The sequence below is a fragment of the Giraffa tippelskirchi genome, chromosome 5, assembly GCF_054371585.1.
Source record: "Giraffa tippelskirchi isolate mGirTip1 chromosome 5, T2T-mGirTip1v1.2.pri, whole genome shotgun sequence".
Taxonomy (NCBI): Eukaryota; Metazoa; Chordata; class Mammalia; order Artiodactyla; family Giraffidae; genus Giraffa; species Giraffa tippelskirchi.
The window spans coordinates 70,926,233-70,944,917 of NC_137279.1; the positions used below are offsets into that span (position 1 = coordinate 70,926,233).

At 39.4% G+C, this 18,685-nt stretch overlaps 2 protein-coding genes across 2 annotated transcripts in view; both read left to right on the plus strand.

Annotated features, from left to right (window-relative positions):
- Window positions 1-8,456, plus strand: part of LOC145506674 (uncharacterized) — a 33,283-nt gene extending 24,827 nt beyond the window's left edge. The window contains exons 3-4 of the mRNA XM_081491925.1: window positions 2,996-3,141; window positions 8,379-8,456. Coding sequence (XP_081348051.1) covers window positions 2,996-3,141; window positions 8,379-8,385 — 153 coding nt within the window. The 3' untranslated portion in view covers window positions 8,386-8,456. The remainder of the gene's footprint in view (window positions 1-2,995; window positions 3,142-8,378) is intronic.
- Window positions 1-18,685, plus strand: part of LOC145506672 (uncharacterized) — a 252,988-nt gene that overhangs the window by 82,799 nt on the left and 151,504 nt on the right. The gene's annotated exons all lie outside the window — the stretch shown is intronic.

The following is an 18,685-nucleotide window of genomic DNA, read 5'->3' on the forward strand; positions in this document are numbered from 1 at the left end:
GATGTGTTGGTGCTCCATGTCCTGGCTGCTGTAAATAGTGCTGCAGTGAACATTGGACTGCGTGTATCTTTTCAACCCTAAGTCTTAACTGACAAATAACTGCAAATTAGAGCTTACTACTTGTCCTTAGGCCAGTGCCTTCCTAAGTACTTGATTTTCTGAAGACTCTTCATGTCTTTGGATGTGGATCAGTGCATTTAACTTTCCCTGAGTATGAAAATTCGTAGCTCACTGCTCTTTTTATAAATGTAATACTCCATTTTTTTTCTTGTACAAATTATTACAAAAAGGTTGATGAAATTCTAATTTTTGTGTAGTATATGTCACTTGAATTTTTTGTTCTAGACTACCAAAAAACTTTCTTTAAAGCCCAGCAGTTTCAGCAGCATATGCTCTGCCCTTACTACATCCAAGTTCTGTGCTCAGTGCACTCTTTTAATGTGCAGTTTCAAAGCACTTTTGGAGATTTTTCCCCCAGAACTTAGTCTGTTCACTTAGAAAGACATGTTGGACCACTGCCCCATCCTTCTCTCCAGGGAATCCTGATATGTTCATGGATTTCCACTTGGGGATCCTTATTGAGAGACATTTAGGATCTTTTCCAACATTTCCCTTTCAGAAAATGATGCAAAGAAACTAGATTTTAGATCTCCTGGGCCAAGGTAACTACAGGAAACACTCCTAGAAGTGAAGACGCGGAGCCCATAGGAGTGGGAAGATTCAGTGTTGACACATGGGGCCAATGGCGCCTCACAGAGGCTAGCCACTGCCTTGTCCACTCAGCAGGGCGATTGTCACCGCGGGGGCTGGGAGCTGCCTGTGCACTCTGCAGTGAGGAAGGGCCTTGACCTCTGACCCCTCCTGCCACAGGGGCTTGCCTTTCATCATGTTACCTCCACACCTGCCTGCCCAGTCTGCACCCTCGTCCCTCTTTTTCTTCTCCAGCTGCCTTCACATTCAAAATGCCTCTCTCTGCCTTCCTAGTTGCACCTCAGGACCATCAGGCTTCTCCCTCACCGGTGCGACCAGCTCCTGGTCCATGTGGCAGCCGACCTGTGGTCTCCTTTAAACCTTTCAATGACCCTGTGTTAAAACTGGGCTCTGTCTGCATCAATTTAATAGTTTGTGTTTTAGGGGAAATCAACAGTTTCATCGATATTTCCAAGTTCACTGGAAAGTGACATACATTACTCTCATACAACAAAAGCAAACCCATCCCTCACTATAGCCCTCTTTGTTCCCAGTGTTTTTATACCAGGTTTTACTGACTGTCTTGTGTGAGATTTGTCTATATCATTAGTTTGTTCACTAGCCATTAGCTTTGTTGAGATCCTTCACTTTATTTTTCTGGGCAACTGCTGGTCTGATGAGGGCTTGCCAGGTGGCGCAGTGGTAAAGAATTCTCCTGCCACTGCACGAGATGTGGGTTCGATCCCTGGGTGAGAAAGATCCCCTGGCATAGGAAATGGCAACCCACTCCAGTATTCTTGCCTGGAGAATCCCGTGGACAGAGGAGTCTGTTGGGCTATAGTCCATGAGGTCACAAAGAGTTGAACATGACTGAGCAACTGAGCACGCGCACACACACACACACACACACACACACACACACACACACTGATCTGATTGTGGTTGCTTATTATCAGTTGCATTGATGTATAATTTATATATTATATATTCACCCAATATAAATATACACTTCAGTAATTTTAGTGTATTATTAAGTTGATTAATCAACATAATCCAGATTTAAAATATTTCTATCACAGTGTCTGTTGAAATGAAAAACTAATTTTATTATACAATTTACTAAATTTTGTTTCATTACTCATTTTTTTTAGGTGTGTGTGTGTCATATCTAAGAACTCTGTATGTAGTTCAAACTCACAAAGACTTTACCCTATGTTTTATCCTCTTAAAAATAAGTTTAGCCATTACATTTGGTGTCTAGGGTACATTAGGAAAAAACAAAGACAAGCCCACTAACAGGGAGACCATACTTGCAAATCATTTACCCAATAGCAGACTGGCATCCAGAATTTATAGGTAAATCTTAGAAATCAGAAATAAGACACACTTACACATGGCAAAATATTTGAATAGACATTTCTCCAAAGAAGATATGCAAGCATGCAGAAATGCATTCCTCACAGTTCTCTGTTAGGAAATACAAGTTAAATCTACAGTGAGACATCACTACACACATTCTAGTGTGTTTCTACATTCTAGTAGAAACACATGTCAGAGGAGGGTAAAAAATTAAAAAGGTAGAAATGTATTTTATTCAGTCAGGTCAGGTTTTCCGCCATTTCAGTTTTGGGGCCAAACTTAAGGAGAATGCCATTTTAAAGAGAGCTTTATGGATTCAGAATTGTGGGGAAGATCCAGAAATGGATTATTGCCTAAAGAAGTGTATTTGAATTTTCAGCATGACCCCATCACCCTTCAGGTGAGCAAAGCTAGAAGGAACAAAACATCCTTGACCTCCTTCATCACAGGGCTTCTAAGGCTAAAAGGGAAAGTGATCACCATGCAAATTGTACACGGATCCATGAATCCTTACAAGCATGTGCACTGCATTGGAAGAGAAGTGCAGGAAGCTATAGGGGCACATAAACCATGCTTTCTGATGTGGGAATGAAGAAGGTGTTTCCTTGCTAGAACAACATTAGAGGGAGACATCATGCTTTATCTCACAACCATTGTATACGGTTTCCTACATGTTTGTGTTTACTTGTGAAAAGGCTTATAGTGGTGGAGGCAGGAGTTCAAACTGCAATTACCTCACCCTTGATTTTATGCTAGGAGGCCACTGTTCTGTCTCACATGTGTTGAAGCACTACCTCTGCTACTGAGGTCTTCTTTAATTGAAGTACAGCTGATGTACAATATTTTATAATTTGTTGTTGCTGTATTATTCGCTGAGCCATGCCAACTCTTTTGCGACCCCATGGACTGTAACCCACCAGACTTCTCTGTTCATGGGATTTCCCAGGCAAGAATACTGGAGTGTGCTGCCATTTACGTCTCTATGGGATCTTCCTGCTCCTGGGATGGAAACATCTCCTGTGTCTCCTGCACTGCAAGCAGATTCATTACCGCTGAGCTACCATCAGAGAAGCCCCGTGATATAAGTTACAGGTGTGCGACATAGTGATTCGTAGTTTTTAAACGTTATACTCCATTTACAGTTATTATACAATACTGGCTATTTTCCCCATGTAGTACAATATATCTCTGTAGCTTATTTATTTTACACATGGCAGTTTTATCTCTTAATTGCCCATGATTATTCTGCCCCCCCTACCCTCTCCCCACAGGTAAACACTAGTTTGTTCTTTATATCGGTGAGTCTGCTTTATTGTTACATTCACTAGTTTGTTGTGTTACTGAGATTCCACATATATGTGATATCATTCAGTATCTGTCTTTCTCTGATTTATTTCACTGAGCATAATACTCTCCAAATCCGCCCTCCACACACACACACACACACACACACACACACACACACACTCAAATACATATATATATATGTATATATACACACACATATACCACATCTTCTTTATTCATTCATCTGATGACGGACACTTAGGTTACTTCCATATCTTCAGTTCAGTTCAGTTCAGTCACTCAGTTGTGTCCGATTCTTTGCGATCCCATGAACCTCAACACGCCAGGCCTCCCTGTCCATCACCAATGCCCAGAGTCCACCCAAACCCATGTCCATTGAGTCGGTGATACCATCCAACCATCTCATCCTCTGTCATCCCCTTCTCCTCCTGCCCTCAATCTTTCCCAGCATCAGAGTCTTTTCCAATGAGTCAGCTCTTTGCATCAGATGGCCAAAGTATTGGAGTTTCAGCTTCAACATCAGTCCTACCAATGGACACCCAGGACTGATCTCCTTTAGGATGGACTAGTTGGATCTCCTTGCAGTCCAACGGACTCTCAAGAATCTTATCCAACACCACAGTTCAAAAGCATCAATTCTTCAGCACTCAGCTTTCTTTATAGTCCAACTCTCACATCCATACATGACCGCTGGAAAAACGATAGCCTTGACTAGACAGAACTTTGTTGAGAAAGTAATGTCTGTGCTTTTTAATATGCTGTCTAGGTTGGTCATAACTTTCCTATTAAGGAGTAAGCGTCTTTTAATTTCATGGCTGCCATCACCATCTGCAGTGATTTTGGAGCCCAGAAAAATAAAGTCAGCCACAGTTTCCACTGTTTCCCCATCTATTTGCCATGAAGTGATGGGACCAGATGCCCTGAACTGATGTATACATACATAAAAATCAAAATTTACTTTGCAATTTCTTCTCTAATAAGTTTAAAAAAGTGATATTTTTATTTCTTCATGAAAATTAGATGAGTAATACTGTCAGATTTAAGACAAATTCTGAAAGTCTTCAGAATGAAAACTATGGAGGAAATACGCAAAAGCCACCATATGTTCTTTTGCATTTATCTTTCATGATTCCTGAGTCCAGATGCAGTCGTTACAGACGTCAACTCCATATGAAACTGCTGTTGCTGCTGCTAAGTTGCTTCAGTCAGGTCCAACTCTGTGCTACTCCATAGATGGCAGCCCACCAGGCTCCTCTGTCCCTGCGATTCTCCAGGCAAGAATACTGGAGTGGGTTGCCATTTCCTTCTCCTAGACAACTTATTTATTTTCAATGAGAAATATGATTAATGCCTCATATTAGCAGCTCTTAGGACTTTGAGAAAATGTTTCCCAAACCCTCTTCTCAGCAATACACATACTCACCTGTGATATTATAAGAAAGACATTTTAGTAATACCATATTAAATACAGTTATTTCATAACTATAAAAGTCATATATATATATGTATATATATTTAGTTGTCGTAATAATAGGGTCAAAATTTTCAAATAGATTTAAGGTATTTACATTTTAGGGTTACACAGCATTAACTAGACTTTTACATACCAAGATAATTATATAAGTAAAAAGTGTAATGACTATATTTGACTAATATATTTGAAGTTATCCAGGGCAACACAGCTGCCCAGAATATATAAAGTAGGTTGCTATGCGAAATTCTTAATATTCTATGAATCTACTGCTCAAAAAAGAGAAAGAAATTTTGAACAGGTGGTATTTTTACTGTTTATTTTAAATTATTCTCTGGTTTCTTCCCTTTGGCTACCATTTCCTATCAGATGTGCTTTTTATTTTTTCTTTTAATTAAAAAAGAAGCTTTAATGTGATCTATATTTTTAGTTGGCTTCATACCCCAGAAAAACTAGACATTTATATACTATATTTAATCACCATGATAAGAGAATATTGTAGAGTTAAAGTAAATAATACTAAGTTAATCAAACATGTCAAAGCTATGGTTTTTCCAGTAGTCCTGTATGGATGTGAGAGTTGGATCATAAAAGAAGGCTGAGTGAAGGATTGATGCTTTTGGACTGTGGTGTTGGAGAAGACTTTTGAGAGTCTCCTTGGACTGCAAGGACATCAAACCAGTCCCTCCTAAAGGAAATCAGTCCTGAATATTCATTGGAAGGACGGATGCTGAAGCTGAAACTCCAGTACTTTGGCCACCTGATGCGAAGAACTGACTCATTGGAAAGGACCCTGATGCTGGGAAAGATTGAAGGCAGGAGCAGAAGGGGATGACAGAAGATGAGATGGTTGGATGGCATAACCGACTTGATGGACATGAGTTTGAGCAAGCTCAGGCAGTTGGTGATGGACAGGGAAGCCTGGCGTGCTGTAGTCCATGGGGTCACAAAGAGTCAGACACAACAGAGTGACTGAACTGAACTGAATGAAACAAGTAGAAAGTAGTTATTTAACAAATATTAGATACATTGGGTATTATTTTTTAAAAAATTGGGGAGCACAAAGCCACTTTTCAGTTTCTGGTTACAATGTAATCTCATAGTTATATATTTCTAATCGTAAAATGCATTTACATCACTTTATATCAGTCTTCTGATGGTAGATGAAATACACTTTCTATATTAAAATGTTCTCAGTATCTGTGCATAATATGGTTCTAAAATATGTAGACTTAGCGATTTTACTCTCTTTTAGAATTAGTTACATGACAGAATCATAAATTAACTCTTAAATACTGAAAGATTGAGAAAAAAAATCTTCTTTAAGAAGTCACAGTCACAGGGTTTTTCTATTTATATTAAATGCGATGACTTAGGCATTATTTTAATCATACTTTTTTATTTTGTATATTTAGAAATTAAAAAGCCAAATATAAAAACATGTAGTGAATAGAATGGTTGCCAATTGTGTTAAATCCCTAACTATTCAGAAATAAATAGTCATTCCTTGGCCATGGGCATGATGGAGAAGATGTAAATGTAAAGAAGGATTTCGTATATAAAACTTGAATAGAATGATTATAAATGTTATGTCTGAGTGTTAATGAGCCCTAAATTTAAAAAAAACTGACCTAAACTAAAGGAATAAAGGAAAATAACTCATAGGAAATAAGAATGGCTTTTATCTTGAAAAATGAGAAAAAAATCAATATAAATTAATGCTATGCTATCCTAAGTCGCTTCAGTAGTGTCCGACTCTGTGCGACCCCATAGACGGCAGCTCACCAGGCTCTGCCGTCCCTAGGATTCTCCAGGCAAGAATACTGGAGTGGGTTGCCATTTCTTTCTCCAGTGCATGAAAGGGAAAAGTGAAAGTGAAGTCGCTCAGTCGTGTCCGACTCTTAGCGACCGCATGTACTGTAGCCTACCAGGCTCCTCCGTCCATGGGATTTTCCAGGCAAGAGTACTGGAGTGGGGTGCCATTGCCTTCTCCGATAAATTAATGGAAGGGAGCTATTTATGAGGGAGCTCTGGGAAGGGGCAGTCCTAGAAGCTGAAGGACCACTTATATTCTAAAAGTGTTTGCATGAATAGGAAACACAGATGCTACTAAAATTGTAGTGTGTTTCCTACCTTCTACACACACACACACACACACACACACACACACACAGCCCCATCTCCCCTTTTTTATACTATGACCAAGATAAATGAGCAACTGAGTAGAGATAAGAAAGGAAATCCTCCTGTGATTTAGATGTGGGAGCATACAGGGAAATGAACACAGCACTTAGATGCTTATATATTTCCCTTTAAGAGTTGCTGTCTTAGACTAAAGAAACGCACACACACACATGTTCTTCAAAACAATAAGAAACATAGTTCTCACTGCACTGGAGATGCCATACTGGTTTCCAAAATGCTCAAAGAGCATGGAAACTAGAGTGAAAAACCACTCTACCATGGCACAATACTTTTGCAAAACCTGCAATCCTGTCTTTTTTGTGCAGTCTCAACTCCTTCTATACCCACCTGGTCCTTCAAATTTAGAACATCTGCTCTGTAGAGCCATGGGACCATTGGAGTAAGGGCACATGGACACAGGGATCCTACGTTGCTCATCCAATTTATAAACTCAGTTTTTAAAATGCCGAAAAATGTTCAGCATGTATAACTCTTCCTAGTACAGGCTTTTTCTGTTCAATGCTTTGCGTTCCACTGAAATCATGTTCTAGCTATGAGTCTGCAGCAGTGAGAGTTGGTGGTTTCTGAAGCAATCAGCATCCTTTTTTTTTTTTTCATTTTTTAATGGAAGAATAATTGCTTTACAGAATTTTGTGGTTTTTCTGTCATGCATCAACAAGAATCAGCCATAGGTATATATATGTCCCCTCCCTCCTGGGTCTCCCTCCCCCCTCCCTCCCCATCCCACCCTTCAGCCTGTTGCAAAGCCCACGTTTGAGTTCCCTGAATCACAGAGCAAATTCCCATTGGCTATCTATTTTCCATATGGTATTGTAAATTCCTAAGTAACTGAATCCATACATAATCAGCATCCTTCTGAGGCAGGCAAAGCTCTGCCTGAAGCCAAGGCATTACAGAGGCCTCTAGGGCTTCCCAGGTGGTTCAGTGGTAAAGAATCAGCCTGCCAAGCAGGCTGACCTGCTTCAGTCCCTGGGTTGGGAAGATCCCCTGGAGAAGGAAATGGCAATGCTCCCCAGTCGTCTTGCCTGGGAAATCCCATGGACAGAGAAACCTAGGGAGCTATTGTCCATGGGGTCACCAGTGAGTTGGACATGACTTAGTGACAAAACAACAAACAGAAGGGTCCTCTCATCTCTCCAAAGGAGGGAGAAGGGGTGGAAGAGAGATGGGAGGTAAGCAGATTGACAGGAGTCTATCAAAGTTACTCATTCTCAGGGCCTTCTTTCCCAATCCAAACTAGAAATTTCAAGTAAAAGAACATTTGAAATTACATTATAATATTGCTACTCTCGTGATTAAATTGGAGAACTTAAATTCAGATAGATGTGTTTTCTGCATTTCCAAGAAACTAGAGACTGAGAGTGCCCACAGAAGAAGTTCTTTGGCCCCAAACCTGTAGCATGATTCCAGAAGAGCACAGGGGGTAAGTTTTGTGGTTGTTGCTGTTGTTTGCTACTGAATTACATTGACTTCCACTCTCCCAGTTCCGTGAAGAATAAACCATTGCCATCCTCTAACCTAACCAAATTAGACAACCGATTCCTGATTCCAGCTTTAAGGGTCTCTTTCCTGGAATCACTTCAGTAGCATATGGTTTCTATTTTGTCTCTTTTTATCCTTGATTAATTTTTCAAGAGAACAAATTATTATATACTTGGTCATATTAAGTCTCATATAACTTAACATCCATGTAGTTGTGTAATTTTTCTTCTCATTACTCCTTCAAATATAAATTTCAATGTAAATATTTATGGGGTAACTCTTCTGAAGAGGAAAGTGTATGAGAAACATATATATACACACACACATATATATATACAGATGTGTAAAGTGAAAGAAATTGAAGTCGCTCAGTCGTGTCCGACTCTTTGCAACCTCATGGACTGTAGCCTACCAGGTTCCACCATCCATGGGATTTTCCAGGCAAGAATACTGGAGTGGGTTGCCAATTCCTTCTCCAGGAGATCTTCCCGACCCAGGGATTGAACCCAGGTCTCCCGCATTGTAGGCAGACACTTTACCTTCTGAGCCACCAGGGATAGACAGATGTGTATATATATGTATATATTCACACACACAAATGTATGAATTATCCCCTCATATTTGAAGGTGATCTAGTTGATAAAATTTTGATTCCAGCATTCTTTTTTGTGTGATTTTTTAAAAAGTTAAATTTTATTGGAATGTAGTTGCTTTTCAACGCTGTGTTAATTTCTAATGTATAGCAACAAAAATCAGCATACTTTACATACATCCCCTCCCTTTTGTACTTCCTTGTTATTCAGCTCACCACAGAGCATTAAGTAGAGTTCCCTGTGCTGTACATAGCGTTCTCACTAGTTTTGTTTTAAAATACATAAAATATTGCATTATATTACTACTGAGCAGTCTGATGGCTAGCCCAATCCTTGTCACAGTCTCAGATGCAGTCCTCGGGAATATCAGCCTGTTGTGTAAATTGTGTATGGGGAAACAATTGCAGGCAAGGCCCTAACTTGTGCATATCTTTTCTAGTTTATGTAAAAATGAGTGCCCAATTTAAAAGACAGCTATATTATGTCATGAAACTCATAAAGATCATTTTTAATTACTTCCATGTCCAGCTTCCCCAAAGGGCAATTCCATTCATGGGACTGGAGATATACTGAATTCATGGTGACTTAGAAGGAAAGGAAGAAGAGAGTTGAATGTCCACAGATGTGTGGTTAGTGTAAACCAATATTCATCTCTTCTGATAATGACCTGTGAACACATAGGCTAGGTGTCAAATATTGTGAAAGAAAAAGAAGGTCATAATTATCCTGGGGAACCAGAGAGAAGTAAGAGGTCAATGGAAACATTCCACACTATTCTATTTAATACATATGCAGTATTCATTGCAACACTGATGCATATTTTTCCGACCTAAGAGATTCTTTTGTGAAGATTTTTGTACTTAAGGCTTTACATAAGAGCAATTCAAGGGTATATACCTGGAAGTGGAGTTTTGGGATCATGTACAAGGGCATCTTAAACTTTCTCAGATATTAGCCAAATGTAATCTAAAGTACCGTAAAATATTTCTATTTATATTCCAGCAGTGTGTTGAGTTTCCTTTACATTTTTTTTAAAAAAATAATATTTTAGACTATTTTAAATCAATATTAAATAGGTGTATAGTAGTATCATTGTCATTGTTGTTCAGTCGCTCAGTTGTGTCCGACTTTTTGCAACCCCATGGACTGTAGCACGCCAGGCTTCCCTGTCCTTCACCATCTCCTGCAGCTTACTAAAACTCGTGTCCATTGAGTTGATGATACCATCCAACCATCTCATCCTCTGTCGTCCTCTTCTCTTCCTGCCTTCAATCTTTCCCAGCATCAGGGTCTTTTCTAAGGAGTCAGCTCTTCACATCATGTGGCCCAAGTATTGGAGCTTCAGCTTCAGCATCCGTCCTTCCAATGAATATTCAGGATTGATTTCCTTTAGGATTGATTGACTTGATATTCTTGAAGTCCAAGGGACTCTCAAAGTCTTCTCCAATGCTACAGTTCAAAAGCATCAATTCTTCAGCACTCAGCCTTAAAAATTAGTATTTTAGACTATTTAAAATCCATATTATAGGTGGACAAGCGTATCATATAATCTTTTAATTTGAATATTCCTGATCATCATGAGATTGATTATTCTATTTGTTTTCTGACTATTTTGATTATTCTTCTGCAGATTAGCTGACAATCCAGATTTTTCATCAATTATGCTATTGGTCTTTTCCCTGTTTGTGTGCACACATTTAATGTGTATCTTTGAGACTAACATTGGTGATTTAGTTACATTGCATATTTGTCATAGTATTTAAGGTCAATTTTTAAAAAATAAATTCTTTTCTTCTGTGTGTGTGCTTAGTCACTCAGTCGTGTCTGACTCTTTGTGACCCCATGGACTGTAGCCTGCCGGGGTCCTCTGTCTATGGGGATTCTCCAGGCAAGAATACTGGAGTGGGTTGCCATGCCCTGCTCCAGGGGATCTTCCCAAACCAGGGATTGAACCCAGGTCTCCCGCACTGCAGGCAGATTCTTGACCATCTGAGCCACCAGGGAAGCCAGTGTTATTTTATATTGTAAATGTATAGAAGGTTGATTCCCCCTTTGTACTTCTCTCTTTTTGATTGGAATTGTGTTTATTTTAGAGATTATTTAGGAAACATAATTCCTATGAGTGATATTGTTACTGTACCACTTATCACCTTTATTTTTGCATGAGCACATTTTTGTTTTAAACTTCAGTGTTACTTCTGAGCATTTTAAAAGTGGTATCTTAATGTTTTTATATTCAGAATTCATAGAGAACTAACTTGGCATGTTTATTTAATTAATTTATTTAATCTTTTTATTCCTTAACACTATATATATCTATATATCTATATATAGATATATATATATAAAACCTTTTGGCCATGCCAAGTGTCATGTAGGATTTTAGTTACGCAACCAGAGATCGAACCTGTGCTGCTTCAGTGGAAGCTGAGAAATCTAACCACTGTATCTCGAGGGAAATCCCTAACACCTGGCATGTTTTTATTTTGCTTGTTTATTTAATTAATTTATTTTTTAATGAAGGATATTTGGTTTATAAAATTTGTTGGTTTCTGCCAAACATCAACATGAATCAGCCATAGGTATACATATGTCCTTTCCCTCTTGAACCTCCCTCCCATCTCCCTCCCCAACCCACCCCTCTAGGTTGATACAGAGCCCTTTTTTGAGTTCCCTGAGCCATAGGACAAATTCCCATTGGCTATCTATTTTACATACGGTAATGTAAGTTTCCATGTTCCTCTCTCAATACATCCCACCCTCTCCCTCCTCCCTTCTCCCCATGTCCATAAGTCTGTTCTCTATGTCTGTGTCTCCATTGCTGCCCTACAAATAATTTCATAAGTACCATCTTTCTAGATTCCATATATATATGTGTTAGTATACCATATTTATCTTTCTCTTTCTGACTTACTTCACTCTGTAATAGGCTCTAGATTTATTCACCTCATTAGAAAGGACTCAAGTGTTCCTTTTATGACTGAGTAATCTTCGATTGTATATATGTACCACAGCTTCTTTATCCATTCATCTGTCAATGGACATCTAGGGTGCTTCCATGTTCTAGCTGGTGTAAATAGTGCTATAATGAACAGTGGGGTCCATGTGTTTTTTTCAACTTCTCTAACCTGGCACATTTTTAGTAAGCTTTATTTGTGGTAAATAATTATAAAATAATTAATAAAACATATTCAGAGTTTGTTTCTTTTTACAGCATTTTTTTTTAACTCTGGTGCAAAATATATATATAAATATCGAAGCATAGAAAATGAACATTTACCAGTAATTTGAAGAACTACAAAAGTATTATTAGTATTGAATCTAGATGTCTGATCTAGTGTAGTTTAATTTCACCCTATTTTCTTTCGCAGTTTATTGCTCTTTTAAATGTAAGTTATGCTTTCAGATATAAACATCTGAACATCTTTTTCAGACTTATTTCAAGACTTTGAAATGTTGCTCATTTTTACAGATTAACTTTACAGAAACAAATTTTTAGCTGTCAACTTTATTGGGATTTTCAGGATTGCATTACGTATTGTTTTGTTTTCACTTTTGTTGAGAGTTCATTTTCAGCAAGAGCTTTTGGATTTTTTTTTTCTCTCTTCTTCTGTTTGGCTTTTTGAAATTTTGTACCTCATGAGGAATTACAGCCTTAAGACATGTCTGAGCGAGTGAGTGCTGAGTCCCTCAGTCGTGTCCAACTCTTTGTGTCTCCATGAACTGTGCCCACCAGGCTGCACTGGCCATGGAATTTTCCAGGCAAGAGTACTGAAGTGGGCTGACATTTCCTCCTCCATGGGATCTTCCCAATCCAGGGAGATATGTTTAGTAGTATTTAATTATTTTCCCTTCTTTTATTCACGGATAAAAGTGGAAATACTGACTTCGAGTATTAAGTTAACCTGAGGTCCCCATGATCATAACAAGTAAGTTAGCATACCAACCAAGAAGGAGCAACACTCATGTGATAGACAGATTCCCTGTTCTCAGGGATTTATTTCATATATGAACCCAACTGTCTTTTTTAGCTTTCTTCATGTTTATAGTTGCTCTGATTTTAAAGCAAAGGGCAACATCAAAGCTAGAAATAACTTGCTATACTGTCCCGGTTGTTTGGGCTGAGTTTCAAAACTGCTTCAGAATCAGATAGAAAACGCAATTTTCAATTATTGGAAATAAGTACAATATACTTGACAATATAATAGGTAACCTAAACTGTATACAAAGGGTCATTCTATTTCATACTGCCTTCAAATTTATGATTTTGAGGAACCATCGAGAATTTTTATGCAGCATTAATAACATTTTAATCTATGCTGATTTATTTATTTAGATTAGAAAGTTTTACGTTTTCTAGTTTTGTGGATAACTTCTCAATAACGTTGCTTGTGTAATCATATGTATTAGTACGTATAGTATATCAGCAACTTCATTTTTTAGTTTGAACTATTTCTGTTACCTATATTTTATTTCCTTTTTTCTTGTGGAAAAGTTAGAGTGACCTAAAAATAAATTTACTTAAATTTACAAAATGCATTATAGGAGGCAGAAAACTGCTGCCTCTCACTTTGGCCTATACAGACATGACTGGAGATTGACATGCTATGAGGAACTGATATTCTTCGGGAAGACTCAGCTTATGCTTTTATCTATCATTAGTGTTTATGTGATAAGTGTATTCAGCTATTCATGAATTCTGATGTTTGTTTCACAGTAAGAACTACCTAGTCAAATACCTTAACTTTATGACTAAGAAAAACAAGGATCAGACTTGTGACATTTGCTATAAAGTGTCACAAGTTGGAATGCATTATGAAGATGATAAAAATTTATAAGTAAAAGGATACAATTCTTTGACATTAAGCATTGTAAAACTGCACACTTAAGTTTAAGTGTAAAACTCCTACATTAACAGTTAAAAAGTATATTCAAGTTTAAGAACTGGGTTATCATTTTTTAACCTGATTTTTTCTTACATAATACAGTAGCCTGTAATTGGGTTACTCCCATCAGATAATTCAGTTTTAAGAAAACATAATTTGACAACGGACTGGAATATATAATGGCTGCTTCTATGTACTATTCTGCTTGAGTGCATGCTGTCATGTTTGATTGTTTGTGACACCAAGGACTGAAGCTCTCCAGGCTCCTCTGTCCCTGGAAGTTTCCAGCAAGAATACTGAAGTGAGTTGCCACTTCCCCCTCCAGGGGATCTTCCTGACCTAGGGATCAAACCAATGTCTCCTGTGTCACTTGCATTGGCAGGCAGATTCTTTACCACTGACCCACCTGAGAACTTCAATGTACTATTTTCCTAAGGCATTTAAATGTTTCTGGGAGGAAAACCTACTTTATCAAAATGATAGCTTGATGGTACATACATTTCTTTACTCTTTGTCTGCAATGTCAGTTATACTGACTTTGCTATTAACATAACTTTTCTTTACTTCCAACAGTGCTGCTCTATGCAAAACAAATTACACACCCTCATTATCCTAAACTAATGTCAGCCATGAAGTCTCCTGAATAACAACTTTTAACTTTGTTAGGGAAATTAGGTGTGACAGCAATGCAGATTTGCCTTACCAAGCAATAAGTAAGAGCTTGTTTTATTTTGGTTAGGCTCTGTGACTTCAAAAAACAAAAGTTTAAAAATATCCCATAAAATGGTTATTTTCTACATTATATAGATGTTCTGAAACAAAGGTTTTAGTCAGTACTTTTTATACATATCAGAAGATGGAATGTAAACAAAATTTCGACTTGAAGGTGGAAGATTAACTATATTAATTTAGATCCACAAAATTGGTTTTCTAAGTGTGAATGAGTGTTATCCAATTTTTATGGATCTTTCTATAAAAATGAGATTTCTTGTTTTAAAATCTTCTGCTCTTGGATACGTGCCTTACTCCTTTTCAGAGAATTAATGTGGTTTGCATCATTTCTCAGACAGGACTCTCGGTGTCTCTTTCTTTCATCTGGACTGGTGTCAGTCCTGACCTTTTGCAAGGTCTGTATAGACACAGGAATCTTATCGAAAAGTACACTCTAGCTAGCTCTGTAGAGAAACACAAGTGATGTTCTGTTCTTCTTGGGCACATTTCGGGCTTATATCAGAAAGTTTTGGTTCATATTCTGATCAACAGAAGTGATATTTATTATACCTTATCAGTTATTTTATTTTTTACTATAAAAGTACATTTAATTATACTAATAAAGTTACTTGCTCACCTATTTTCTGTATTGAAATCTAATTCTGTAGTTTCTCTTTTATATTTTCCCTTGTGTACAGGAATAATAATAATTAAATTTACACTTGTTAGATGTAGCAACTAGTTTAAACACACACACACAATTTATTCTTCTCTACAGTTTTATGACATAGCTGTTATTATGTCTCAGATTAGGAAGACAAGATAGGAGAAGGATGACTAACCACTCCTAGGATACAGACCAAGTAAATGGTAAACTAAGGATTCAAGCAGCCTAATTTCAGAGTTCATATCTTTTAAAATTTATTTTATATCTCACATAGCATTTTTACTACTTTCTTCATTACAATTATATATCACATAAAATAAAACAAAGTAGTTATTCCAAACAACTGATGGTATACTTCAGTTCAGTTCACTTCAGTTGCTCAGTCGTGTCTGACTCTTTGTGACCCCATCAACTGCAGCTTGCCAGGCTTCCCTGACCATCACTCCCTCCCGGAGCTTGCTCAAACTCATGTCCACCGACTAGGTGATGGCAGTGGCACTGAACAACCTCTCTATCTGCCAGGAATGCTTTGAGCACCGTTAGATCTGCTGACCCATGTGACTTAAGTGGCAGAGCAGTTTCAGCTGGTGCCCCTGGGCTTCCAGTCTGCTGCAGTCTTCCTGTCTGACTGCTGCCTGTAGACATTAAGCTTCAGCTCGGTGTTGAATATTCTCGACTCTTAATGAATATTGCTTGTACATGTGAGTAGAAATAGGATGTTTGAATCAATTTGCATCTTACTATTATTATTTATTTTTCTATTCCTGTTCATCATGAGGCAAGATATTCTGACCTACCAAGGCACAAAGTCAGGCACGTGTGACAGTGCTCCATTATCCACTGGAAGTGGGGGTGAAGGAGACACGGGTTGAGCAGGGCTGAGGGAAAAGTAGCTTGTGTGAAGGAAGTAGCTCACATCCCCATGGCTCCTACTCATATACCACATTCTCGAGCCCAATAAAGACACTGTGGGATATAAAGAGACCACCCAAAGCTGACAGCTGTGGCCATCTAGTTTCTATCTGGGGGTACCCCTAAAGGACAGGGCTGAATGGAGACTTGCCCAGGAGACTTGTAACAGAGCACAGCCAAGTGCAGACCTCAGCACAGCCATACCTATTAGCTATTGCTCTGTACCCTGCACCAGGCAACAAGTCCTGTTCAGCCATTTGCAATGGGCTCCTCCCCCAAGGAAGCAACTGTCAGTGAGTGACCATTAGTGGGGGCGTAGTGACCGTTAGTGGGGGCATTCTGACAAAGTCAGTGGAGCAGGGATTGTGAGGTAAGAGTCAATCTTGGCCTTCTCCCCAGGGGGCTCCAGTTCATCCAGCCTCAGACCAGTGGGTGATCTGAGGGTTCAGGGGACATGTAGGGGGCTGTGTCCTGCTGATCTCCAGAGCCCTCACTGTGGGCCCTACTGGCCGGGCCCAGGCCTTGAGGAGGCAGTGACCCTCTCCCCGCCTCTGCCACCTCCTGGCAGCACTGTCTGCCTGGGATGCCATCTGCAGGACCTGCTCCCACATTCCCACCACATGGCCGGCCTGAGTAGCCTGAGGACCAGTTGGGTTGGGCACCCGGCTCCCTCAGCGATAACGGCTGGGCAGGATCTGAGGACCCAGACCTAAGGGCGCTGCCAGCTGAGCTCTGACTCAGCCAGGACTGGACCCTGGAGGCTAAGTTGTGCCTCAGGCCCTGCCCTTTCTTGTCAGAACAGAGACTAACACTCATGAGATATTTAGGGGAACAGTTACCTGACCATGACCTGACTCCCAGAACAAGGGCTCTGACACCAAGTTGTTTATAACTCACCACGCCCCTGCCTCACCTTTCTAGGAAAGGGCTTCACTGAGAGCTTTCAGGGAGTTTGGGGTTTTTAAGGCATGAGCCATTCCTCTGCTTGCAGGGCCCTCAGTACATCTTTCTGGGCTCCACCCCCTGACCTTCTGTTCTTGTTTAGCCTCCCTGTAAGTTGGGCATAGGGACTTCTTTTTCAGTAAAAGGCAGAGTTTCAGTCAGCGTAATTGCCTGTTTGTTTTTGCCTATAAGGAGAGATGCCAAATGACCAGCTCGATACCAATTCATGAAATGTGGCCAATGGTTTGGTGGAATGATCAGGGCACAATTGTAAGATCCATGAAAAAAGAGTCTTGAAGATGGTATGTAGATAGATTCTTTAGAAACAGGATAGGAAGATAATTGTGTTCCATGTGAGTTAGTAAAAACAAAACAAGACAAACAAATAAAAAAAAAGGGACATTAGCAATCAAGTGACTAAAACGGCCTCTACTATGATTGTCTGTCAGCATCCTGCTCAGCTACCTCTATTTGCTCAGTGACTCATGAACAAAGCAGCCCTGGTGACAAGGACGGGATCAGCATAAGCTTAGCAATGCTGAATTCCAACCCCAGGGCTGCCCTGGCTGTAGACACTGTTGAATGTCCATATACCAACAATGGAGACTGATGCTGAGCTCTCTGAGATGATCAGCCAACTACGTGGTGGCAGATTGACTACCATATATGCCTTTCTTTATAGAATTGGGTAACATCTTGCTTTTAATGGAAAATACACTTACTCAGAAAATGAATTTGCTTTCCTTGTCCACAGTGTTTCCCACCAGACTACCATGACTGCTATATCCACCGTCATGGTTTCCCACACAGCTTTGCTTCTGAACTAAATCCTCCAGAATTCCCTTTCTAGTGTGTTTCTACATTGGGTAGGCTACAAGAGCTGCAGTCCTGGACAACTTCAAGGAGGCTTTGAAATAGTGCACACACACACACACACCCCTCCTAATGACTTAGTTACACACTCATCTTTGCACTGGTGTAGGAATTTTGAAGCTGCAATGAAATTGATTTAATGAACAGTCCTAAGCAGTCAGTTTTATTAAAAGATATATCATCTTGGGTGGGCCAAACTTAATTAATCAAAAGGCCTTTAAAAGAGGGTGTGCGCGCACTCAGTCGCTAAGCTGCGTCCGAGTCTTTTGTGACCCCATGGATGGAAGCCCACCAGGCTCCTCTGTTCATGGGATTTCCCAGGCAAGAATCCTGGAGCAGATTGCTCTTTCCTTTTCCAGGGGATCTTCCTGACTCAGGAATCAAACCCAGGTCTCCTGCATTAGCAGGAGGCTTCCTTACCATTGAGCCACCTGTGAAATCCTGTTAAAAAAGGATAGACCCTTTCTGTGTCCAGAGATTCCAGGCTTCAGTTCATATAGTTTCCAGTCATGATTTTTAGCTCCTGACTGTATGCTTTGCTAACGTTCTCTTTTGTAATCAGCCACCAGAAATGGGTGAGCCAATC